Source organism: Myotis lucifugus, unplaced genomic scaffold, assembly GCF_000147115.1.
Source record: "Myotis lucifugus unplaced genomic scaffold, Myoluc2.0 scaffold_604, whole genome shotgun sequence".
Lineage (NCBI taxonomy): Eukaryota > Metazoa > Chordata > Mammalia > Chiroptera > Vespertilionidae > Myotis > Myotis lucifugus.
The window spans coordinates 319,040-339,370 of record NW_005871652.1 but is presented as its reverse complement, the minus strand read 5'-3'; the positions used below and the strand labels follow the sequence as shown (position 1 = coordinate 339,370).

Here is a 20,331-nt window from a genome sequence, read left to right as displayed (position 1 = left end):
CCCCCCCACTGGAGTGTACGATCTGCACCCCATGGGTCACCACCACAGGCGGGCTCAGAGGCAGCCCTTGGAGCTGGTTGCTGGGGGTGACTGTAAGGATTCGGGCCTCGCTGTGAGGGGCAGGGGCTGCTTTGGCATCTGTCATCTTGGCAGCTTCTTTCCCTGGCTGCTGAGGGGCCTTGCTGGCTGGTGGCACCTTCACTATACTATCTGCTGCCCGGGGCTGCTCACTGACTGCTGTCACATGAGGGTGCACCATGATCCTCACGTCCCGGGGCACAGTGTATGGGTGCAGTCGGTACTCGGACTGCATGACCAGTACTTCCGACTGCACAGGGGCTGCGGCTCGAGCAACAGGGAGGTGATAATGCACTTCTTCCTCTGGAGCGTGTTGGGAGGCCAGGGAGGACACACCAGCTGTGGCTGGCTGGGGCGTGCCTGCCCGCTGTGGAGCCCTGACCTCTATTTGCTGGGGTTGCAGAGGGGCCCGAGGTGAGTGAAGTGCCTCTGGCCGGATGCTGTAGGTGATGCTAGGCAGTGTGGGCGTGTTCATTCTCACTTCACCCTGGGACAGATGACTAAGGGAGACAGTCTGGGTGATGCTGTGGGGTGGCATGATGACAGACTGCTCTGGGTGTATGCTGGAGATGAACTGAGGCACAGGAATGCCTGCAGCCAGCATGACTGTGGCATTAGTGGAGAGCGCAGTGGACGTGGTCCTGCTGGGGTGGCATGCCCTTGGGAAAAGAGATGGAGCAGGCCCACTGGGTCGAGGAGAATGTGCGTCTGGCTTTGTGGCGGCCAAATGGGAGACAGTTCGATCTGTTGGGGTGCTGGGCCCTGAGGTGATGTGGTTTGCTTCTGCAGGCAGTTTGCTGGGCAGAGCAGGAGGGTGGTGGGGAGTGAGAGCAGACCCCAGGTTAGCCGGCTGAAGGACCTTAGTCTCTATTTTGAGAGTGACAGGGTCAGCAAGCTTTTTATTAGTGGTAACTATGCTTGGGGTGAGAACCAACTGGTTGTGAACCAGCACTGGGGATGTGTTTATGCCCTGGGTGAGAACCTTCACTGTGCCACCCTGGGTGACAGGGGTGGACACAGAGAGGTGAAGGGGCTCAGGTTTCTCCAAGGAAGGACGGTCGGCTTTAACAGATGAAATCACCGGAGATGCATTATATGTCTGGGCAGTTAGTACTAGAGTTGAGTGGGTGGCCACATTTGCATAGCCTGAAGGAGTCTGAGGGCCTTTGGGTGGTGGCTGTGATGGTGCAACAGAATCAGGTTTGACCTGGGACTTGGATACCGACTGTTGAAATTCAATGTCCATGGCACTCGCTGGGGGGATCTGGCTAATCTTGGCGCTGATCCGCTGTGGGCCTTCAGTCTTCTGCCCCGAATAGCTCAGGAGCACAACTCCTTCAGAAGTGTTCACACGCAGCCCAGCTCCAGAGCCTGAGTCTGCTGGACGCTCGTCAATCACAGACATAGACCCTGGGTGGAACCGAATGTTTTCGTTAGTGCTTGATCTCTGCTTGCACTTTGCTGGTGGTGCAATCACGGCACCTGCCACAGTCAATGCACCTGTTGTGGTGGCAGTCGCAACACCAGACGCAGCAGTCACTGCACCTGCTGTGACTGTCACTGTACCCGCTGAAGCACTCACTGCCGCCGCTGTAGCGCTCACTGCAGCCGAAGCGGCATTCACCACACCTGTGGCAGTGTTCACTGTGCCCACAGTAGCATTCACCGGAGTGGTGAGAACGTTCACTGGCCCTGTCAGAACATTTACTGGCCCCTTTAGGACATTGACGGGGCCAGCAGAAGTGTTCACCAAACCTTTCAGTGTCGTCACTGAGCCCTTCACAGGGCCTTTCAGGGCATTCACTGGGCCAGTCAGTGCATTCACTGGGACCAAGGAGACATTTACCAGGCCGGTCAGGGCGCTCACCAGGCCAGTCAGGGTTTGAGGAGCTGGTTTTGCCAGAGTTATCTTTTGCGAATTCTCCAAATCAATGCTGACAGGCATCCGGCTAATAACAGAAGTAATTTTGGGAGCAATGACTGGAGCCACCTTTTCTTTGTCAGTGGCTACTGGAACCTCTGAGGCCTGGGTGTCAGAAGCACCAGTTACTGGAGCTCCTGGTTTTTCTTCTAAAAGAGGCTGTTTAGGTTCAGCTGGAGGGGTTGGTGCCTCATGCAGACAAGGAGCAGCACTGACAGGCTCTGCAATGGCAGCGGTGACACTCGTGGAAGTGATGCCTGCGGCAGATACATATTTGGGGTCCATGAGAATCTTTCTCAGCGTACTGGAGCTGGTGTCAATGTCAGAGGCTTTTGTGTCTGGGGGAAGAGCTGGAGATGGGGTGGACTGAGCCCGAGGTTCCTCCTGTCTTGTGATCCACTCTGTCACCTTAGTAGGGGGACTCTGGTGTGGGATCCCCCCAGAGGTCAGTGGGGGTGGGAGCTTTGCTGCAGTTACAGAAGGAATTGTAGGGGTAGGTATGCTTGAATCACTGGGTGGGGTCACTGGATCACTTTCAATGATGGAATGCACCTTGAATCTGGCTTGGGGCTCACTGTCCACCAATACTGGCTGGGAGGGAGGGAGAGGGTCTGGGAGCACAGTCCTTTTGGTTGGAGTCTTTTCTTCAACACTGCTTTCTTGGGACAAATTTTCCCTGGATGGAGTCTCACTTGGGTCAGAAGCACATGTCTCCGGAGGAGTGACCTGGGGCTTTTCACTCTGCTTTTCTTCTTGTGGAGCTTCTGGGGGTTGTACCATTGTCCCCTCATTTGTGGCAGGATTATTGCTTTGAACTTGGTTGGGTTGTGAGACACGGGTCTCTGCAGTAGCCCCCGTTTTCTCTGCAGTAGCCCCCGTTTTCTTGTTTGTATTCCGTTTGCGGCGTGATCTAGTTGTTTTATGGCGCCCTTTGTCTTTCCGAGGGAGAGCCACTTCAGCTTCTTTGGATCCCTTAGTTTCCAGCACTGGGTGGGAGGTTTCGCTGCTATTCCCTCCAGCTTCCTTGGTATCTGCTGGGCCTGCGGAAGGGTTAGGGGCACTGACTTGTGGGCCAGAAGATTCTGTAGTAGCCTCAGTCTCCCAGATGCCAGACACAGCCTCATTGGTCTCAGGCTCCATTCCCTCCTCAGGAGTCTGCAGCTCTTGTGAGTGGGGCTGCAGGTCTGTCTGAGATTCTGCAGGGTAAGGTGGAGGTGCTGGGAAGTTTTCTGGCTCCCCAGAAATATCATTGATGATGGAGCCAATGGCCGCAGCCAGTTCTGTTTCGCTCGCTTGGTGTGCAGGCTTGTCCCTGTCCTCTGTGGAAAGGCCCTCTGGTGCATCTGTGGCTGCTGCCTTGAAAGCCGCGGAGGCAGAGGTTTCAGTGAGCTTTTCGATGTTCTCCACGGGCCTGCTCCAGCTCCATCTGCTTGGCTAACTGATTTGCTTCTGGGGACAGCTTAGGGGCAGACAGATCTTCCTTCTCTGGCTCCTTGTCTGGACCAGCTGGATCACAGTTCACCTGGGATGAAAGACCCTCCTTGGGTAGACTCCCACTCTTTTCAGGGGAGACTGCCACAACCCCAGCTTCTTTCTCCACAGCCAGCCCTGCAGGGCCCAGAGCCACAGTGGGACTTACACTGGACTCTACGGTTTTCAGATTTGCAGATTTGTCCACTGCTGACCTAGAGTTTCGAGATCTTCCTCTCTTTGATTTGGAATTTTTTTCAGGGGCTGTTTTTTTCTCTACCACTTCAACTGGGGGGGTTTCAAGTGGAGTTTTGTCTGTGCCAATTTCTTTTTTGTCTCTTTTCGATTCACTTCCTGCTGCTTCTTTATCAGTCTTAGATTTTGTATTATTTTCTTTCACATTTACTTGGGGACTCACCTCAGTGGTGGTCTCAGGACGTTCAACATCAACTTTAGGTTCATTTTTCCCCCTTTTCCCATGTGGGCCACCAGCAGCTACTGATTTTTGGGACCGTGGGGATCTCCATCCCTCAGCTGGTTTAAGTGTTTCAACTGGCTCTTTCGCCTCAGTCTCCTCTTCTTCTTCAGCTCGACGGCGTGTTTTTGGAGGCCTTCCCCTCCGAGGGGTAGTAGGAACTGCCACGGCCTCCTGAAGCTCCCGCTCCAATCTCTTCCTGGTCACTCTCGGTTGCTCGATGGGCTCCTTGACTGGAGAGCGGCTTTCGTGGTCACCCATGGTTGCATAGACACTCCTTACATTCCGGCGCCTGGTTCGGCTGAGGGGCAAACTTGGCTCAGGGTGTTCAGTGTCCGGGGCTGAGTTTTTAGAGGCAGCCCTTGTAATCTTCTCGGCCTCCATCTTCAACTCTAAGAGCTTCTGGGCTTCTCCCCGAGGAGAATTGGACCTCTTGAGTTTTTCCCGGTCTATCCTCTCACTCTTCCTTGTGACGGGCTTCTCCACAATACTTGCTACAGCTGCCTGTATGGGGGTCTTGGAACGTTTACTTTTGTTTGGCTTTTTATCTTTTGTAGCAACTGGAGGATCAACCTCTACACCTTCGGAAGCTTGAGGCTGAACCTCAGCAACAACTTCAGCTTTCTGATTTGCAATGGGCTCAACACTAGCAGTAGGGTCTGGCTTGTCCACTTTTGGCTCATCAGCTTCCTTAGGCTTCTGAGTCGGTTTTGAAAGTGGTTGGGTATTGTCAGGTTCTGGGTCCCCACTGATCTCTGCATGGGAAAATGAGGCCCCAGGAGTTGGAGGCTTGGCATCCAGATAAGGCAGCTGGTCAACTGATGAACTTTCTCCAACTAAAGGAGTCCCGGCAGCATCCTTCTCAGCGTCCACTCCTGGGGGCAAGTCGGCCTGTTCAGGTTGTTCCACAACAAGGGGAGCCAGTTCAGATGCAGGTTTTGCTTCTTCTGAGACAGAGACTGGCTCCATGGTCTTCTCTTCTGTCACTGAAAGCAGCTCTCCTGTTTTATCACCGGCTGTCTTCTCCAGTGGCAATGATGCTGACTCTGGAGTTAAAACAGTGACACAAGGAGGCCCAGTCGAAGATGGGGTTTTCAGTTCTGACTCTTTATTCTCAGAAGCAGATTCTGGGGTCTTGGGATGATCCTCTGTATCTTCCTGTTTTTCAGCCTCTTTAGGTTTTTGGTCTTTTTCTTTTTCTTTCTGTTGCATTCGTGTGAGTTCCATAAATCTGCTATGGAAAAGAACTACTGGCTCTTGAATCAAATCAGTTGTGCTGTTCACTCCATCAGATGTCTGCCTTCCATATAACCTACCAGAAATGAAGTCAGATTCCTCATCTTTTCTCTCTAGGTGCTGTAAGCGCTTGGAATCTTGTTCAAAGATTGAGCTATGTAAAAAACGAGAAGCAAATAATTCTTGCCTTTCCTGTTCTTCTTCTTTATGATCATCTTTTTTATCATCAATTTTTCCTTCTGAATCAGTCCGAATTTTCTTCTTTTTCATGTACCAAGATGGAATAGGTCTTGGAGCAGAGTCAACTTTTTCTTTATCTTTGTTGTTTCGAAAATTAGCAAATCGAGAGTCCCAATCAAGAAAAGACCAATTTTCTTCTCGAGATGAAGAGAGGGATTTAGCTCTTTCAAGCAAAGCCTTAGTGTCTGGGGTGATTGTCTTATCCAATGCAAAAGAATAAAATTTGTTCCTTTCTAAAGAACTAGAGAATCTTTCATCTCGCTCACGTAGTTTGTCTTCTCTATCCCTCAATAAAAAAGATAATCGAGAACTTTCATATAATGCCGACGCTCTGGGTGAGTGGGATTTGTGTTCAACATCTTCATCAGAATCAGAAGGCACCTCGCCAGGTTCTAAGTCGCGTACAGACCTCTTTCGAAGGCTGTCCCTCTTAATTATGCTGTTTGGGAAACTCACATCAAATCTGCTGGCATCTTGCTTCATTTGCGAGTCCCACTGATTTAGTTCATCTTCAGAATTCAAGACAGTTAGTTTTATTTTGGCCATGTCTGCCATCTGTTCTCTCTTGCTGGAATCGTAAGGATTAAATTTTAAGGATTCTTCTCTGACTGTCATATTAGAATAAGGGAGTCCCTTTTCATCTACTTTAGGAGACCCTTTTACTGACATTAGCCTAGGAGAGCCTATGGGGTCATCTTCCTCGTGGAAGGAACCATGTCGGATACTGGGAGAACAACCAGTCCTTTCAGAATCTTCGCTGATTTGGCGTGAACTTCTGTAATTCCTCTCTCTCTTGGTGCAGATATCAAAATCAACATGATCCATCCTTTTCTTTTTGCTGGGAGGAGAGTCATCAGTGACATCTTGAGGGGGTTTACCTACCTCATGAACAAGACTACGCCTTTCATAGTCATCTACATCTTTTTTAGGACTGCCAAACTTCTCAGACTTGGCTATTTCCATCTCCATCTGCTGTTTTCTACGACTCTGCTCCATTTGTTTTCGGTAACTCTGCGTGTAATCAATATCAATGCCAATTTTTTCTTCAGTATTTACTGAATGTGGTTTCTCTTGGCCTGATTTACATTCAAGTGCTTCATCACGAAGACTGCAATAGTTTTTCCTAATATCTTCTCTCTCTGGTCCTTGCTCATCTAATAACTGCAGCTGTTTGAGCTGTGGTTTGGAGGGAGTAGGTTTTTTTGGCTGAATTTCTTGATTTTCCGCAGATTCACCTACTGATTCTCCAAGCCTTGCTTGCAGGTCTGAGATGGGTCTTGAGCCAGTCCCAACAGAAATACTGACAAGTTCCTGACAGTCTTTGGGGCTGGGAACAGCATTAAGTCTGTCTAGTTTGATTTTTTTAGAGTCTCTTTTAAGAATTTCTTTCCTCATGGGCTTTCTCTCAGACTCTCCTTCCTTCAACTGAGTGACATCTTTAGATGGCGTGTCAAGCTGCTTTTTTAAAAGCACCCGAGCATCCTCCATCTCTGGACTACTTTTCTTGACTTCTGATTTTTGCCTTTCTGCTTTCAAATTGGAATCTGCAAAACGCCTTTTCCTTGCTTCCAGCTTCTCCAAATCCACAGCACTTACCCCATCAGCAGACTGCTCTGGTTTTAGGTGCTTCCGGGTTTTAAGCCTGCCTTCCTTATCTACCACTTCTATGTGGCTTGAAAGTGCCTTTTCCTTTGGCACTTTCATTCTGACAGATTCCAGTTTAGATAAGTCAGATTTTGCAGGCTCCATGTGAGAAACTTGCAGTTTCTGATCTATGGCAGAAGACTTAACAGTGTCATTATCAAGCTTGGCTTTCAGCTTTTCCAATGGAGTGTGGTCAATCACCTTCCCCTCTTTTTCTTTCACTCGAGTCAAAACCACACAAGGCATGAGTTCTAAGCGGTTTTTTGCTATTCCTTCTTTGTCAGCTTTCTCTCTGCTCAGTTTATTAAAACTCCTTGATTTTTCAGGGCTCTGTTCTCTTTCATTTTCTTGGTCTGTTTCTGAAGATTGGGAACTTGGGGAATGAACTTTTCCTTTTCGTTTCTGCTTGTCAGTTTTGTCCTTTTCCACTTTCTCCTTCCTTATTAAGCGTCTCTCTCTTTCCACTCTCTCAGGATCAAAAGTTCGTTCTTTATCTGTCTTTTCATTTTTTGTATAGCGTTCCAAACGAGGTTTGTCAAGTTTATCATATCTTGGAGGGGAAAGTGAGCTACAGCTTCCACTCCGTTCTGAGGACCGGCTATAAACCCTCCTCTCAGAATCACTTGGTAATCTCTCTGACTGTGAGGGAGATGTTCCAGGACTCTGTGGGCGCCGCAGGTGCACCGGACTCTGACTGCGTTCAATTGGCCTCCTCTCATGGTCTCTGTCCCGGTCAGGATCAAATCTTTCGCGTTCTCTTTCTCGTTCCCGTTGCCTGTAACTGTAATCCCGAATATCTTGTTCATAAGGATCACTTCTGTAATCCCTGTATTCCCGAGGATCATCATAATAGCGAGATTCATAATAGTCTCCTTGGTAAGTTTCCCATTCTGAATAAAATTCTCTCCCTCGAGCTGGATAGTCCCGTCTAGAATCCTCAGCATATGTGCCTGGAGTACGAACATTCTCATAATAGGTGCGATCTTGGCTATAATCATAAGATCCCCTTCGTTCCTCTCTGCCAAAAACAAACAAAAAAATATTTCATTCTTTTGTTTCCTTGTCATTTATACATTAAATCATACATATAAGATTACAAAGTCCTGCTTCTAATAATCTTTGCCATTATTTAGTCGTTAGACCTGTAATGTCCAATACTGTTGGCACTAGCCACATCTGACTACTGAGAACTTAGAATTTGGCTAGCCTGAATTGACATGGGAGTGTAAAATACACACTGGCATTGATAGATTTAGTTTTCACAAAAAAAGAAAAAAGTAAAGATACTTCAGTAATTTTTTAACTTGATTATATGTTGAAATTATAATATATTTTAGATATACTGAGTTAAATAAAATTGCACTTTTTCTTTTTACTTTTTAATGTGGTTATTAGAAAATTTAAAACCACAGATGTATCTTACATTATATTTCTATTGAATAGCAGTAGTTCAACCCATTTTATTCCTTTAGTATTTGGTACTGTGGGGTGTTTTTTTTTTAAATATATATTTTATTGATTTTTTTACAGAGAGGAAAGGAGAGGGATAGAGAGTTAGAAACATCGATGAGAGAGAAACATCAATCAGCTGCCTCCTGCACACTCCCTTACTGGGGATGTGCCTGCAACCAAGGTACATGCCCTTGACTGGAATCGAACCTGGGACCCTTGAGTGCGCAGGCTGACGCTCTATCCACTGAGCCAAACCGGTTAGGGCGGTACTGTGGTTTTTAATAAGCACCAGCATTAAACGGTATCACATCCCCACATTTCTGTCTTTTATAATTACTTTTCTGCCAAAAGATATTCTTACTACAACTTGAGAAACAAGTATACTATGTTCCTGACATAGTATTTGAGGGAATAAATGAAATACTACTTTTAAACTGCAAGCCCTTATGCAAATGGGACATGATTTGCATTCCTGAGCTAAACTATCATTAGAGGTAAAGCATTTTTTTCATTGCATGAATCAACTATTCAGTGAGATAACTACCTTCAACTCTATGGCAAAAGCAAAGACCACTAAGTTCTACTCAAGCATCCTCCACCTCTGGACTACTTTTCTTGACTTCTAATTTTCCATAAGCACTGCCATCTGAAACCAAATGAGGCAAAACTAGTTCACAGTGAAGTCCCACGCCCTCCCACTTCCTACTTTGGTAGATACTATAAACTCCATTCAACAGGGATTAAATAACCATGGGTAAGAATCAAAGAAAAAAGCTGGAATCAGATAATCAGTAAAATAAGTGAATTTAAGTAGTAATATATAAAAATTAACATCCAGTCCTAGCTGGTTTGGCTCAGTGGATAGAGCGTCAGCTGGCGGACTGAAGGGTTCGACTCGGGTCAAGGGCACATGCCCGGGTTACAAGCTCAATCCCTAGTGGGGGGCGTGCAGGAGGCAGCCTATCAGTGGTTTTCTCTCGTCATTGATGTTTCTCTCTCTCTCCCCTCTCCCTTCCTCTCTATAATCAATAAAAATATATTTAAAAAATAAAAATTAACATCCACACAATATTATCCAACCTCACAAGATACTGTTCTTTGAAAAATATTTAATGTACACACAGAGGATCTGAATGGATTTTTTTATGTGTTAGGTACCAGTAGACCACCAACACTTGCCACTCAATTATGGGTAAGAATTCCTGTTAGCACTTAAAGTATCCTATCTAATAAAGAGGGAATATGCTAATTGACCCTCACGCTGTCGCAAAGATGGCAGTGCCCACAGCCAATAAGGAGGGACTATGCTAATTGACTGCCATGCCCTCAAAGATGGCGGCGCCCACAGCCACAAGATGGCGGCGCCCAGTCCCCTCAGCCCCGCTGGGGCAGCATGCGTGTAGCAAGGCCTGCCTCCGGAGTCCCCCAGTCTCCTCAGCCCTCCAGCTGCCCAGGGCCACCCAAGGCTCAAGTAACCAGGGCCAGCCAAGGCTTGCGCTGCTGGCAGTGGCAGCGGCAGAGGTGTGATGGGGGAGTCTCCTTCCCCTGATCTCCGGTTGCTTCCCGCCCCTGAGGGCTCCCGGACCATGAGAGGGGGCAGGCCGGGCTGAGGGAGCCCCCCTCTAGTGCATGAATTTTCACGTACCGGGCCTCTAGTTAATGATAACTTCAAACTGAGCCAGGATAAAAAACTTTTCTGTCTCTACATATACATACATGCTCTTGCATATGTATGCATACGTGTGTGCCTATGCGCTCGCGCTTCTCTCTCTCTCTCTCTCTCTCTCTCTCTCACACACACACACACACACACACACACCTGACAAAGAAAAGCTTTGTATCAAGACTAAGGTTCTGGAGGACTGCTGATTTTTTATCTTTTGGAATGTGGATTCCAAACTACTAGTGAAAAACCATCAAGAAGGTTAAGCTTTGCCCTGGCTGGTATGGCTCAGTTGGTTGGGCATGGTCCCATGCACCTGAAGGTGATGGATTCAATTCCAGGTCAGGGCATATGCCCAGGTTGTGGACTCAATCCCCAGTAGAGGGCATGCAGAAGGGTGAACTGTTGGGAATTTGGCTATGGGGGACATTTTGCATTTAAAAGCTTTCCAAGTTAAGGACCCAGCTGGGTGGTTCAGTTGATTGGAGCATTGTCCCATATACCAAAAAAGTGGCACATACCTAGGTTGCAGGTTCGATCCCTGGTTGGGGCACATACAGGAGGCAACCAATCAATGCTTCTCTCTCACACCAATGTTTCTCTCTCTCTCCAAAACCAATAAAAAAACATATCCTAGGGTAGGGATTAAAAACCTTCCAAGCTGTCCAGCTGGTGCGACTCAGTGGTGGAGCATCAACCTATGAACCAGGAGGTCACGGTTCGATTTCTGGTCAGGGCACATGCCATAATTGCAGGCTCAATCCCCAGTAGGGGGCATACAGGAGGCAACCAATCAATGATTCTCTTTCATCATTGATGTTTCCATCTTTCCCTCTCCCTTCCTCACTGAAATCAAAAGAAATATATTTTAAAAAAGAAATACCTTCCAAGTTATTCAATGACCACTACACAATATTCCACATGGAAATGACTCAAAGAAATATATACCTTCTATGATTTAAATAAAAATGAAGTGACGAGGCAGTAAAAAAAAGAATGTATTCAACAGGTTTTTAGCTGGTGGATCAGGATTTGGCTCATTCTTGTCAAAGAGCCTTTTATACTTGAACTAGAATGTCTAAAGACATTTTTCACACACAGACTTTTGTCTAACACATATATGGGGGTGGAGATCTAGTGGTAACATTCCAGAAGACTTAATCTCATAGACATGTTTGGACAACCAGCTTGATCATATGGATGATAGCTTCCAATTTCAAATGTGATCAGCTATTGAATGTGGTGACATTATGTTAGGATATTTTAATATATTCAGTCTAAAAAAGAATCATGATCAGTTTGGGGGTAGTTTTAAGCTAACAGAAATAACATGATTCAGACAGTGAGATCTTAAATTATTCTGAACTGTATTGGTTCTTACAAGCAGCAGAAAAAATATCAAAAACTACATACCATGATTGATTGAAAAAATAATGAGAGAAATAAGGTTTACTTTTTACACTGCTAAAGTTAGCAATTTATATATATTTTAGATTACTGATTCACAAATAATTTAAAACAAAGAGAGTTGAATTTAAAACAAAGCTCTTTAGCCTTTTGAAAGTTGTTTTTTTAAACTAATTGTATAAGCACATGTATGTTGACAACCTGGATGTTCTCATTTGTAAATATACAGGGCATTTAATAATTTATAATGTACTTCAACATGTTGTATTTAATTCAAAACTATACAGCAAGATGATCTATACTAATGTGGCAAAATGTAGGAGTAGTCAGTGAGAAATACAGATAGGTTACCCAACTCCCGTGAGCCACATGAAAACAGGATTCATAAAAATAAACCTGTTTCTGTATAAAGGAAAAAGGTTTTTTGGAGTAAGAATAGAAATAAGAAATGAAAAATAAAATTTAATCCCATCTCAATTTTATGTATTAAAATTTTTAAAAATCAAACTATGCTGATAACTTTAAAATACATACCTTCTTTCCATTAACATTTCATAAAAGTCTCTGATATCTTGACCAGATTTTTCCATACAGTGATAAAATGCCAGCTGACTTTCCCGATTTGCAAAATCCACCTTAAAGAAAAAAGAATAGCAGGTATATCTGCAAGTTTCAGATTTAAAAAATGAAAAGTTACCAAATTTTTTAATTCTTCCCAAAATAGTCCTCAAGACTATTTCAAGAAAGAGCAATCTTTCTAAATTAAGTGAAATAACCCTCATAACAAACTGTATTTTGTTACTCTGAAATCTCTCTCAAATTCTACATAAATCTTGATAAGAAATTATAGGATTCGCCTTAGCTGGTTTGGCTCAGTGGATAGAGCGTCAGCCTGTGGACTGAAGGGTCCCAGGTTCGATTCCAGTCAAGGGCACATGCCGGGGGTTGCTAGCTCGATCCCAGTGCAGAAGGCAGCCGATCAATGATTCTCTTTCATCATTGATGTTTCTCTCTCTCTCTCCCCTCTCCCTTCCTCTCTGAAATCAATAAAAATATATTTTTAAAAAAAGAATTATAAGGTTCTAGAAGGAATGGGATAAGCAAAATGGAAAACTAAAATGATACCTAGCAGGATTCTAAGTTGTCAATTAAATAATCAGAACAACTAAATCCAGCAATCTCTGTTGTGCATAAATTTGCTGGAACCATAGTAAGAACATAAAATAAACTATGGGCCCTAACCGGTTTGGCTCAGTGGATAGAGCGTTGGCCTGCGGACTCAAGGGTCCCAGGTTCGATTCCGGTCAAGGGCATGTACCTTGGTTGCGGGCACATAACCAGTGGGGAGTGTGCAGGAGGCAGCTGATCGATGTTTCTCTCTCATCGATGTTTCTAACTCTCTATCCCTCTCCCTTCCGCTCTGTAAAAAATCAATAAAATATATATATTTTTAAAAATCTTGATAAAAAAATTATAGGATTCGCCTTAGCTGGTTTGGCTCAGTGGATAGAGCGTCAGCCTGTGGACTGAAGGGTCCCAGGTTCTATTCTAGTCAAGGGCACATGCCAGGGGTTGCTAGCTTGATCCCAGTGCAGAAGGCAGCCGATCAATGATTCTCTTTCATCATTGATGTTTCTATCTCTCTCTCCCCTCTCCCTTCCTCTCCGAAATCAATAAAAATATATTTTTTAAAAAAAGAATTATAAATAAATTACTTGTTATATGGATTTGAGGGGCTAGTTAGACCTTATAAGGTTCTAGAAGGAGTGGGATAAGCAAAATGGAAAACTGAAATGATACCTAGCAGGATTCTAGGTTGTCAATTAAATAATCAGAACAACTAAATCCAGCAATCAGAGCTGGGCCTCAGAGTCACTAAAAAGCATATAATATCCATCATCAATACCTTTTTTTTAAAATTGATATATTATTTGGAAAAGACTTATTTCAATCTAACCATCATCAATGATTCTCTCTCATCACTGATGTTTCTATCTCTTCCTCTCCCTTCCTCTCTCTGAAATCAATAAAAAGAAGACATTTAAACAAAAAAAGGGCAAGATCTGAATATGACTTTGTTTTGCTTCTGTTTACCTTTATTCTACATACCTTAATTTTATTCCCACCAATTTTTCTCCCCTTGGTCTCTTTTACAGCTGCTTGTGCATATTCAATTTCATTGTAGATAATCAGGGCCATGCCTTTTAAGCGGTCAAACACCACCTGTAAAAAAAAAACACACAACAAAAAAGTAAGAGCCTCATCCACTAGACATAGTATCAGTCCCAAACAAACTCCTAAGTCACAAGGACACTGTCAAGATAAAATATACTTACATACATTTTATTTATTTACTTATTTTATTTTTGTTAATCCTCACTCAATGATATTTTTCCATTGATTTTTAGAGAGAGTGGAGTGGGAGAGACAGAAAGAGACACATCGATTGGCTGCCTCGTGCATGGGGATCAAGCCTGCAACTAAGATACATGTCCTTGACCAGAATTGAACCCGGGACCCTTCAGTCAACAGGTTGACCATTGACCTATGAACCAGGAAGTCACGGTTCAATTCCAGGTTGTGGGCTCAATCCCCAGTGTGGATCATGCAGAAGGCAGTCGATCAATGATTCTCTCTCTTCACTGACGTTTCTCTCTCTCTCTCCATTCCTCTCTGAAATCAATCAAAATATACATTAAGAAAAAAAAAGCCCTAGCCTGTTTGGCTCAGTAGATAGAGCGTCAGCCTGTGGACTGAAGGGTCCTGGGTTTGATTCTTGATTAGGGCACATGCCCGGGTTGTGGGCTCGATTCCTAGTGGGGGGCGTGCAGGAGGCAGCTAATCAATGATTCTCTCTCATCATTGATGTTTCTAGCTCTCTCTCCCTTCCCTTCCTCTCTGAAATCACTAAAAAATATATTTTTAAAAAAAGACTGTCTAATTTTACTGTGAGATAAAATTATAAAAATCTCTAAGAAACATTCTATTTAACAGTATTGTGTACATTAATTTCAAAATTAATTATCTCAGCTGGTTCAAAATAGTTTTCAAAATATTCATATCATAAGCTAATATAGATGAGCTGCCCTTCTAGGCCAAATTTTAGAAAAGAGAATTTTATTGTATGAGTTATTAAAGAAAAGAAAAAGTTGGCACTAGAAATTGAGACTGAAAGGACAGAATATCCAGAAAAGAGAGTCAGAAGTAGCATTAAACTACATACCAAAACCTCCCACCTACCTTTATCACAGGCCCATATCGGCAGAAATGTCGTGTTAAATATTGATCCGACACATTTGCAGAAAGCCCATCTAACCACACGCAGTTTGTAGGCATGCTCTTTCCAAAACCCAGCTGAATATAAAAGGCGAAATTTCTGTCAGTAAAGTCACCAATTATTCAACTACAGAATTCTGAGAAAACCTGCCTTCTGTAGGAATCTCATCAAACCAACATCTCAAGTGGAAAACCATTGGGTTATATCAAGTAAAAACTTTTTTAAAAAAAGTAATACTCCCTAAATAAGCAAGTCTTTATTTTAGATTATAGTATAACAGAATGAGAATGCAGAAATGTACCACCTTTCGGTTATCTAACTGTATTACTGAAAACTTAAATAATGAGACATATGCAAACAAAACCCTCCAAATCTGAAAAATCATAACAGTACAATAATTTATGCAAATTTCTTTACCTTAAGGCGGTTATTTCCAAGGTATTCCCCATCCATCTTCTTAATAGCCTTACAAACGCTGGCAATATCACAGTATTGCAAAAATGCATACTGAGGAACTCCATTAACTTTTTTAATATCAATATCCTGAAAAGGCCAATGGATACCACTTAATGATACAAAAAAGTAATCAGAAATTTATTTTCAACAAGAAAATAAATCAAAATAAACCTCATAAAGTCTATATGAGATATATATTTCTCAAAATAGTCATATTCCCAAAAATAATTTTCTTAAAATTGTACATCTTCATGAAACTGTAAATTAGTGTAAAAACCTATTATAACAGCATCTGTAATCACAAACCATGAAATCGTTCTCATGAAACTCTCTGCAGAAGAGCAACTGCACTACAACTCAAAATTTGAAATTTATAATACCTATTTTAAGAAAAATGTATGATAGTAAAGAAAAGGCAGCCTATTTTGTGAAAACCTAAAAAATAATTCTGCAGTATCTGAAGGACTTACTAGAAACAGGCCATTTAAAATATACTATCTGGCCCTGGCTGGTTTGGCTCAGTGGATAGAGTGTCAGCCTGTGGACTGAAGGGTCCCAGGTTCTATTCTGGTAAAGGGCACATGCCTAGGTGTGGGCTTGATCCCCAGTGGGGGGCATGCAGGAGGCAGCCAATCAATGATTCTCTCTCATCATTGATGTTTTTATCTCTCCCTATCTCTCCCTTCCTCTCTAAAAATTAATAAAGATATATTTTATAAATAAATAAATAAATAAATAGAAATACTATCTATGTTGGGGTTGGGTGGAGGAATTGAGCAAAAAAGGAAAAAATAAAAGAGAGTGAACTCATGGACAACAGTGTGATGTTTGTGGGATGAGGAGGCGGAGAGGTGATGGAGGTGAAAGAGGGCACAGAGGGAATAAATGGTGATGGAATAAATTAAAATAAAAGCTAAAATAATATTAATAATATTTGAGAAGAGTAAAAATAACAAAGAAATCAAGTTTTCAAAAGTGATTTACAATATGCAATTCTAAAATAGAAGACTCATTCTTCTATCAGTGTATCTCACTGAACCAAGCCTGGTGATTGATAAATATGGTAATGATCTCTCATATCCAATATGAATTGATATATAAATACCCAAACTACTTTGTGAAAATGCATCAGAACACCATCCCTGGGTCAAAGAAAAACTCTATGAAGGAACACCACCATCTCTTTGGAATGCTCAAATCCTGTAGTCCCACTCAGACTGATCCTGCCTGGAGGAGGTGGTGAAAAAGAACCTAGCTTACACAGGAGAATGGTCCAGAGAAACCAGACACTTGGAGGGCAAAACATTGACTTAAACAATAATCACCTGGACCATATATTGCAGAGTAAGTATTATGATTATCTAAGCCTCCTTAAGGGTCACAAGTCAATAATCAAAACCTGAAATAGCAAAATGAATGTATTTAAAAGCTGTATGATGGGTCCTTTAAAAAAAAACAATAATTTATACTCAAAATTGTTGTAAGTAATGGTAAGCAATCACTTTGATTTTCACTATTAAGTAGAATGCAATAACCCAGGATAACTCTACTGAAGAGAAACAATCTCCAAAGAATATGGTGGGTAGACTTACTAACTACCAGGTTCTTTCTGGCTATAGCATAATCTGTTATCTGACTATTTCCCCAAAGTTTGTGTTTCATTAAAATAGTGATAACCATGAGCAACTGCAAACATGATGAGATTATGGTTTCCAAAAAGAATACTGATATGTCCACCTTAGTGAGAAGCATAGCTCTCAAACACAAGTATTCTAATTTTAGCAACCTTGGTGATAAACATGTACCCATGTGTCCAAATAAAACTTTTTATACCCCTCCAAAATTTAAAGTAGCAGTTACATTTGAATAAAAGTATATCTGAAAGCTTTATCAATTCATAGACTCATGAATGCCAAGGCAGAAAAAGCTGAAGTTCAGATAGTAATGTGAACTCCAAGTCACTCATCTAGGTAGGCAATATAACTAGAATTAGAGTACACCACTACACACATAAAAAAATAAAAGAACTTTAAAAAATCAAAATAACTTAAAAAGAGAGTAAGATGAATATTTTGCTGGTATATTTCTCTAAATATATTATCTCTGCTTTTTCTTTACTTTCTACCAATCACTTCATTCTCTTGCCCCTCCCCCAGTAAAATGAGGTTTTACATCAGCCATAGACACAAATAATGTTTTAGTCATGGGACTAGACTATGCCATTTAAAAAGGGGGGCCCCCCCGCTGGCCAATTTGCTCAGTGGTTAGAACATCAGCCTGTGAACAGAAGAGTCGTGGGTTTCATTCCCAGTCAAGGGTATGTACCTCAGTTGCCCCCGTAGGGGTATGTGCAGGAGGCAGCCAATTGATAGATCTCTCACATTGATGTTTCTCTCCCTCCCTCCCTCTCCTACCTCCCTTACACTCTCTCTAGGAATCAATGGAAAAAATATCTTCGGGTGAGGAAAATGAATGAATGAATGGATCTTTTGCTTAGAGCATTAGTGTATAATAGTGATTTTCAATTGGAGGTACAACTGGTGTGCTTCAAGAATTTTTTAATATGTTTTTATTGATTTGAGAGGAAGAGAGAGAGAGAGAGAGAGAGAGAGAGAGAGAGAGAGAGAAACATCGATTCTGCCTCCAGCATGCCCCTACTAGGTCTCAATCCCATGACCCAAACATGTGCCCTTACCAGGAATTGAAATGACCTTCTGGTACATTGGGAGGACACTTAACCAAGTGAGCCACACTGGCCAGGGCTACCATAAGGATTTTTAAAACATGCAATACCTGCCTATTTAGTGAGGGGCACTGACCTCTTTTCCTTTAGATTGTCAAATAAAAAAATTACAACAGCTAATAGTCGTCTAGTGTGAATGAATCAAAATTACACCTATTTTTTTGTGTGCCACAGAATTTTAATAATTAGTTTATGGGTTCCATGAGATGAAAAAGGTTAAAAATTGCTGGTATACAAGATAGATGGATAGACAGACAAAAGGACACACACACATCTCAAAAGATTAGTAAGAGCTATTCCTACCTATAACATTTTTAAATATAGTACAAATATACTAGGGCAACTTTTTTGTTATTAATATAAAGAAAATCTAAAGAAGTAACTTCCCTATTTTTTCTATCACAAAACAGTACATCCCCCTATAAGGGGTCAATGGGGAAAAAAAGGGACAAATGTAATACTTTCAACAATAAAAGATTTTTAAAATTTTTTTAATAAAATTAAAACAAAAAACAGTATATCTTAAGAGCTGTAACCAAACTATGTTTTGAGTAGTCAAAATTTTTTAATAGGTTTTTATTGATTTCAGAGAGAGGAAGGGAGAGGGAAAAAGAAATAGAAACATCAACGTTGACAGAGAATCGTTGATCAGCTGCCTCCTGCATGCCCCACACTGAGGATCAAGCCTGAAACCCAGGAATGTGCCCTGACAGGATGTCAAACCAAATCAAACCATGACCTCCTGGTTCATGGGTCGATGTTCAACCACTGAGCCACACCAGCCAGGCCAAACTATTTTCACTATAAACTGACTCAAGTTTTGAGCCATGGAGAACAGAAAAACCCTTCTACTCCTAAACCTAACTATGACTTGCCTAATATAAAAAGTGATTCTAATTAAAATTTCAAAATAGAACTGAGCTTCCAGCATGATATCCATGTTCTAGTAATCCCCAAGGTGCTTTCTGATGAGCACCGTGGTAACACAATAGTCATACACTATTCTGCTGCTTCTTTCTTACAAATATATTTTCTCTTCCAGATTTCCCTTTCAATCCACAGGACTAAAGATGGCACTGAAACAGCACCCAATAGGAAAAGGAAGATAGAAAAACTGGATAGGAAAATATATATGTAAACAAAATAAAGACAAATATACATTATGCATTTTTACATACACACATAAATACTCTCCAATGGGTTTTGCTAGATCATGTTTTAGCGAGAGTTAAATTAAAATAGGACAAATTAAAAAAACATTCATTACACCATCTAAATATCATCTTTCCAAATATAATCTGTAACTTTGCTTTGTCTTATGAAAAAGACAACATACCACAATTTCACCAAAGCGCTGGAAGATGTTTCGAAGATCATGGTAAGTAGTGGTTTTTTCAAGGTTGCCAATAAAGAGAGTTCTTGTTGCTTTGGGATGAAATTCATCTATCCTTTCATCCAAAGGGCGAAATTCATTTTCACTTTCTGTTTCTATAAGTGGGATGGGGGCAGAGTAAAAAGAGAAGAGTGTTTTGATGTGTATTTATATTTATATATCATAGGGGGAAATCTACATTTACGAAAGTAAATCTCTGAAACATTGGGCTTGAGTACTCATACAATCTGAAAAATTATACACACCTTCAGAAATAGCAAAAGAAGAATACAAAGGCTAACGAACTTGTCCCAAAAGTAGGGGGAAGTAACACTTTGATTTTTAAAATAGGAAAGTGGACGGAATTTCAATCTGCAAGTTGATTTGTTGAAAAAATAATCACTTAACACAGAAATTTATTTTAAATCCCAGAAAAATGGTAATTATTTTAGCCTAATCTTAACACATTGTGGATGGTTCATGAGAATTCTTGTTTCATATTACACAGTGTTTTACAAAGTATCATGCTTTAAAAAGATATTAGCTTGTAAGAACATGTAATAAATAACTTCAAAATGCAATGGGTATTTAATTTTAAAGCATGCCTTTAATATTTATGTAAAATGTTGTTTGTACTCATTCAATAGAAATTTATCTGGCCACTGGGTAAAGCTAGCAATAAAACGACAGGTCCGCAATGTGTTAAGTTCCAAAATTATGTTGCAGGCTCTCAACGTGGAGTATAACCTATACATAAAACTCAAATGAAATCAGTCCAGCTTCATTACTTAATTTACTTTCAACATTTTATGAAATACTTAAGATTTTACATTTGTCCTATTAATCATAATCAACACAACCCAAATTCCTGTCTCAATGCAGCAAATTTTAGATACA

At 41.8% G+C, this 20,331-nt stretch overlaps 1 protein-coding gene across 1 annotated transcript in view; it reads right to left on the bottom strand.

Annotated features, from left to right (window-relative positions):
* SPEN (spen family transcriptional repressor) overlaps window positions 1-20,331 on the bottom strand; it is a 64,508-nt gene that overhangs the window by 3,022 nt on the left and 41,155 nt on the right. The window contains 7 exon segments of the mRNA XM_014447019.2: window positions 4-3,406; window positions 3,408-8,082; window positions 12,121-12,221; window positions 13,696-13,809; window positions 14,827-14,940; window positions 15,281-15,406; window positions 19,399-19,550. Of these exon segments, the coding sequence (XP_014302505.1) occupies window positions 4-3,406; window positions 3,408-8,082; window positions 12,121-12,221; window positions 13,696-13,809; window positions 14,827-14,940; window positions 15,281-15,406; window positions 19,399-19,550 (8,685 nt within the window).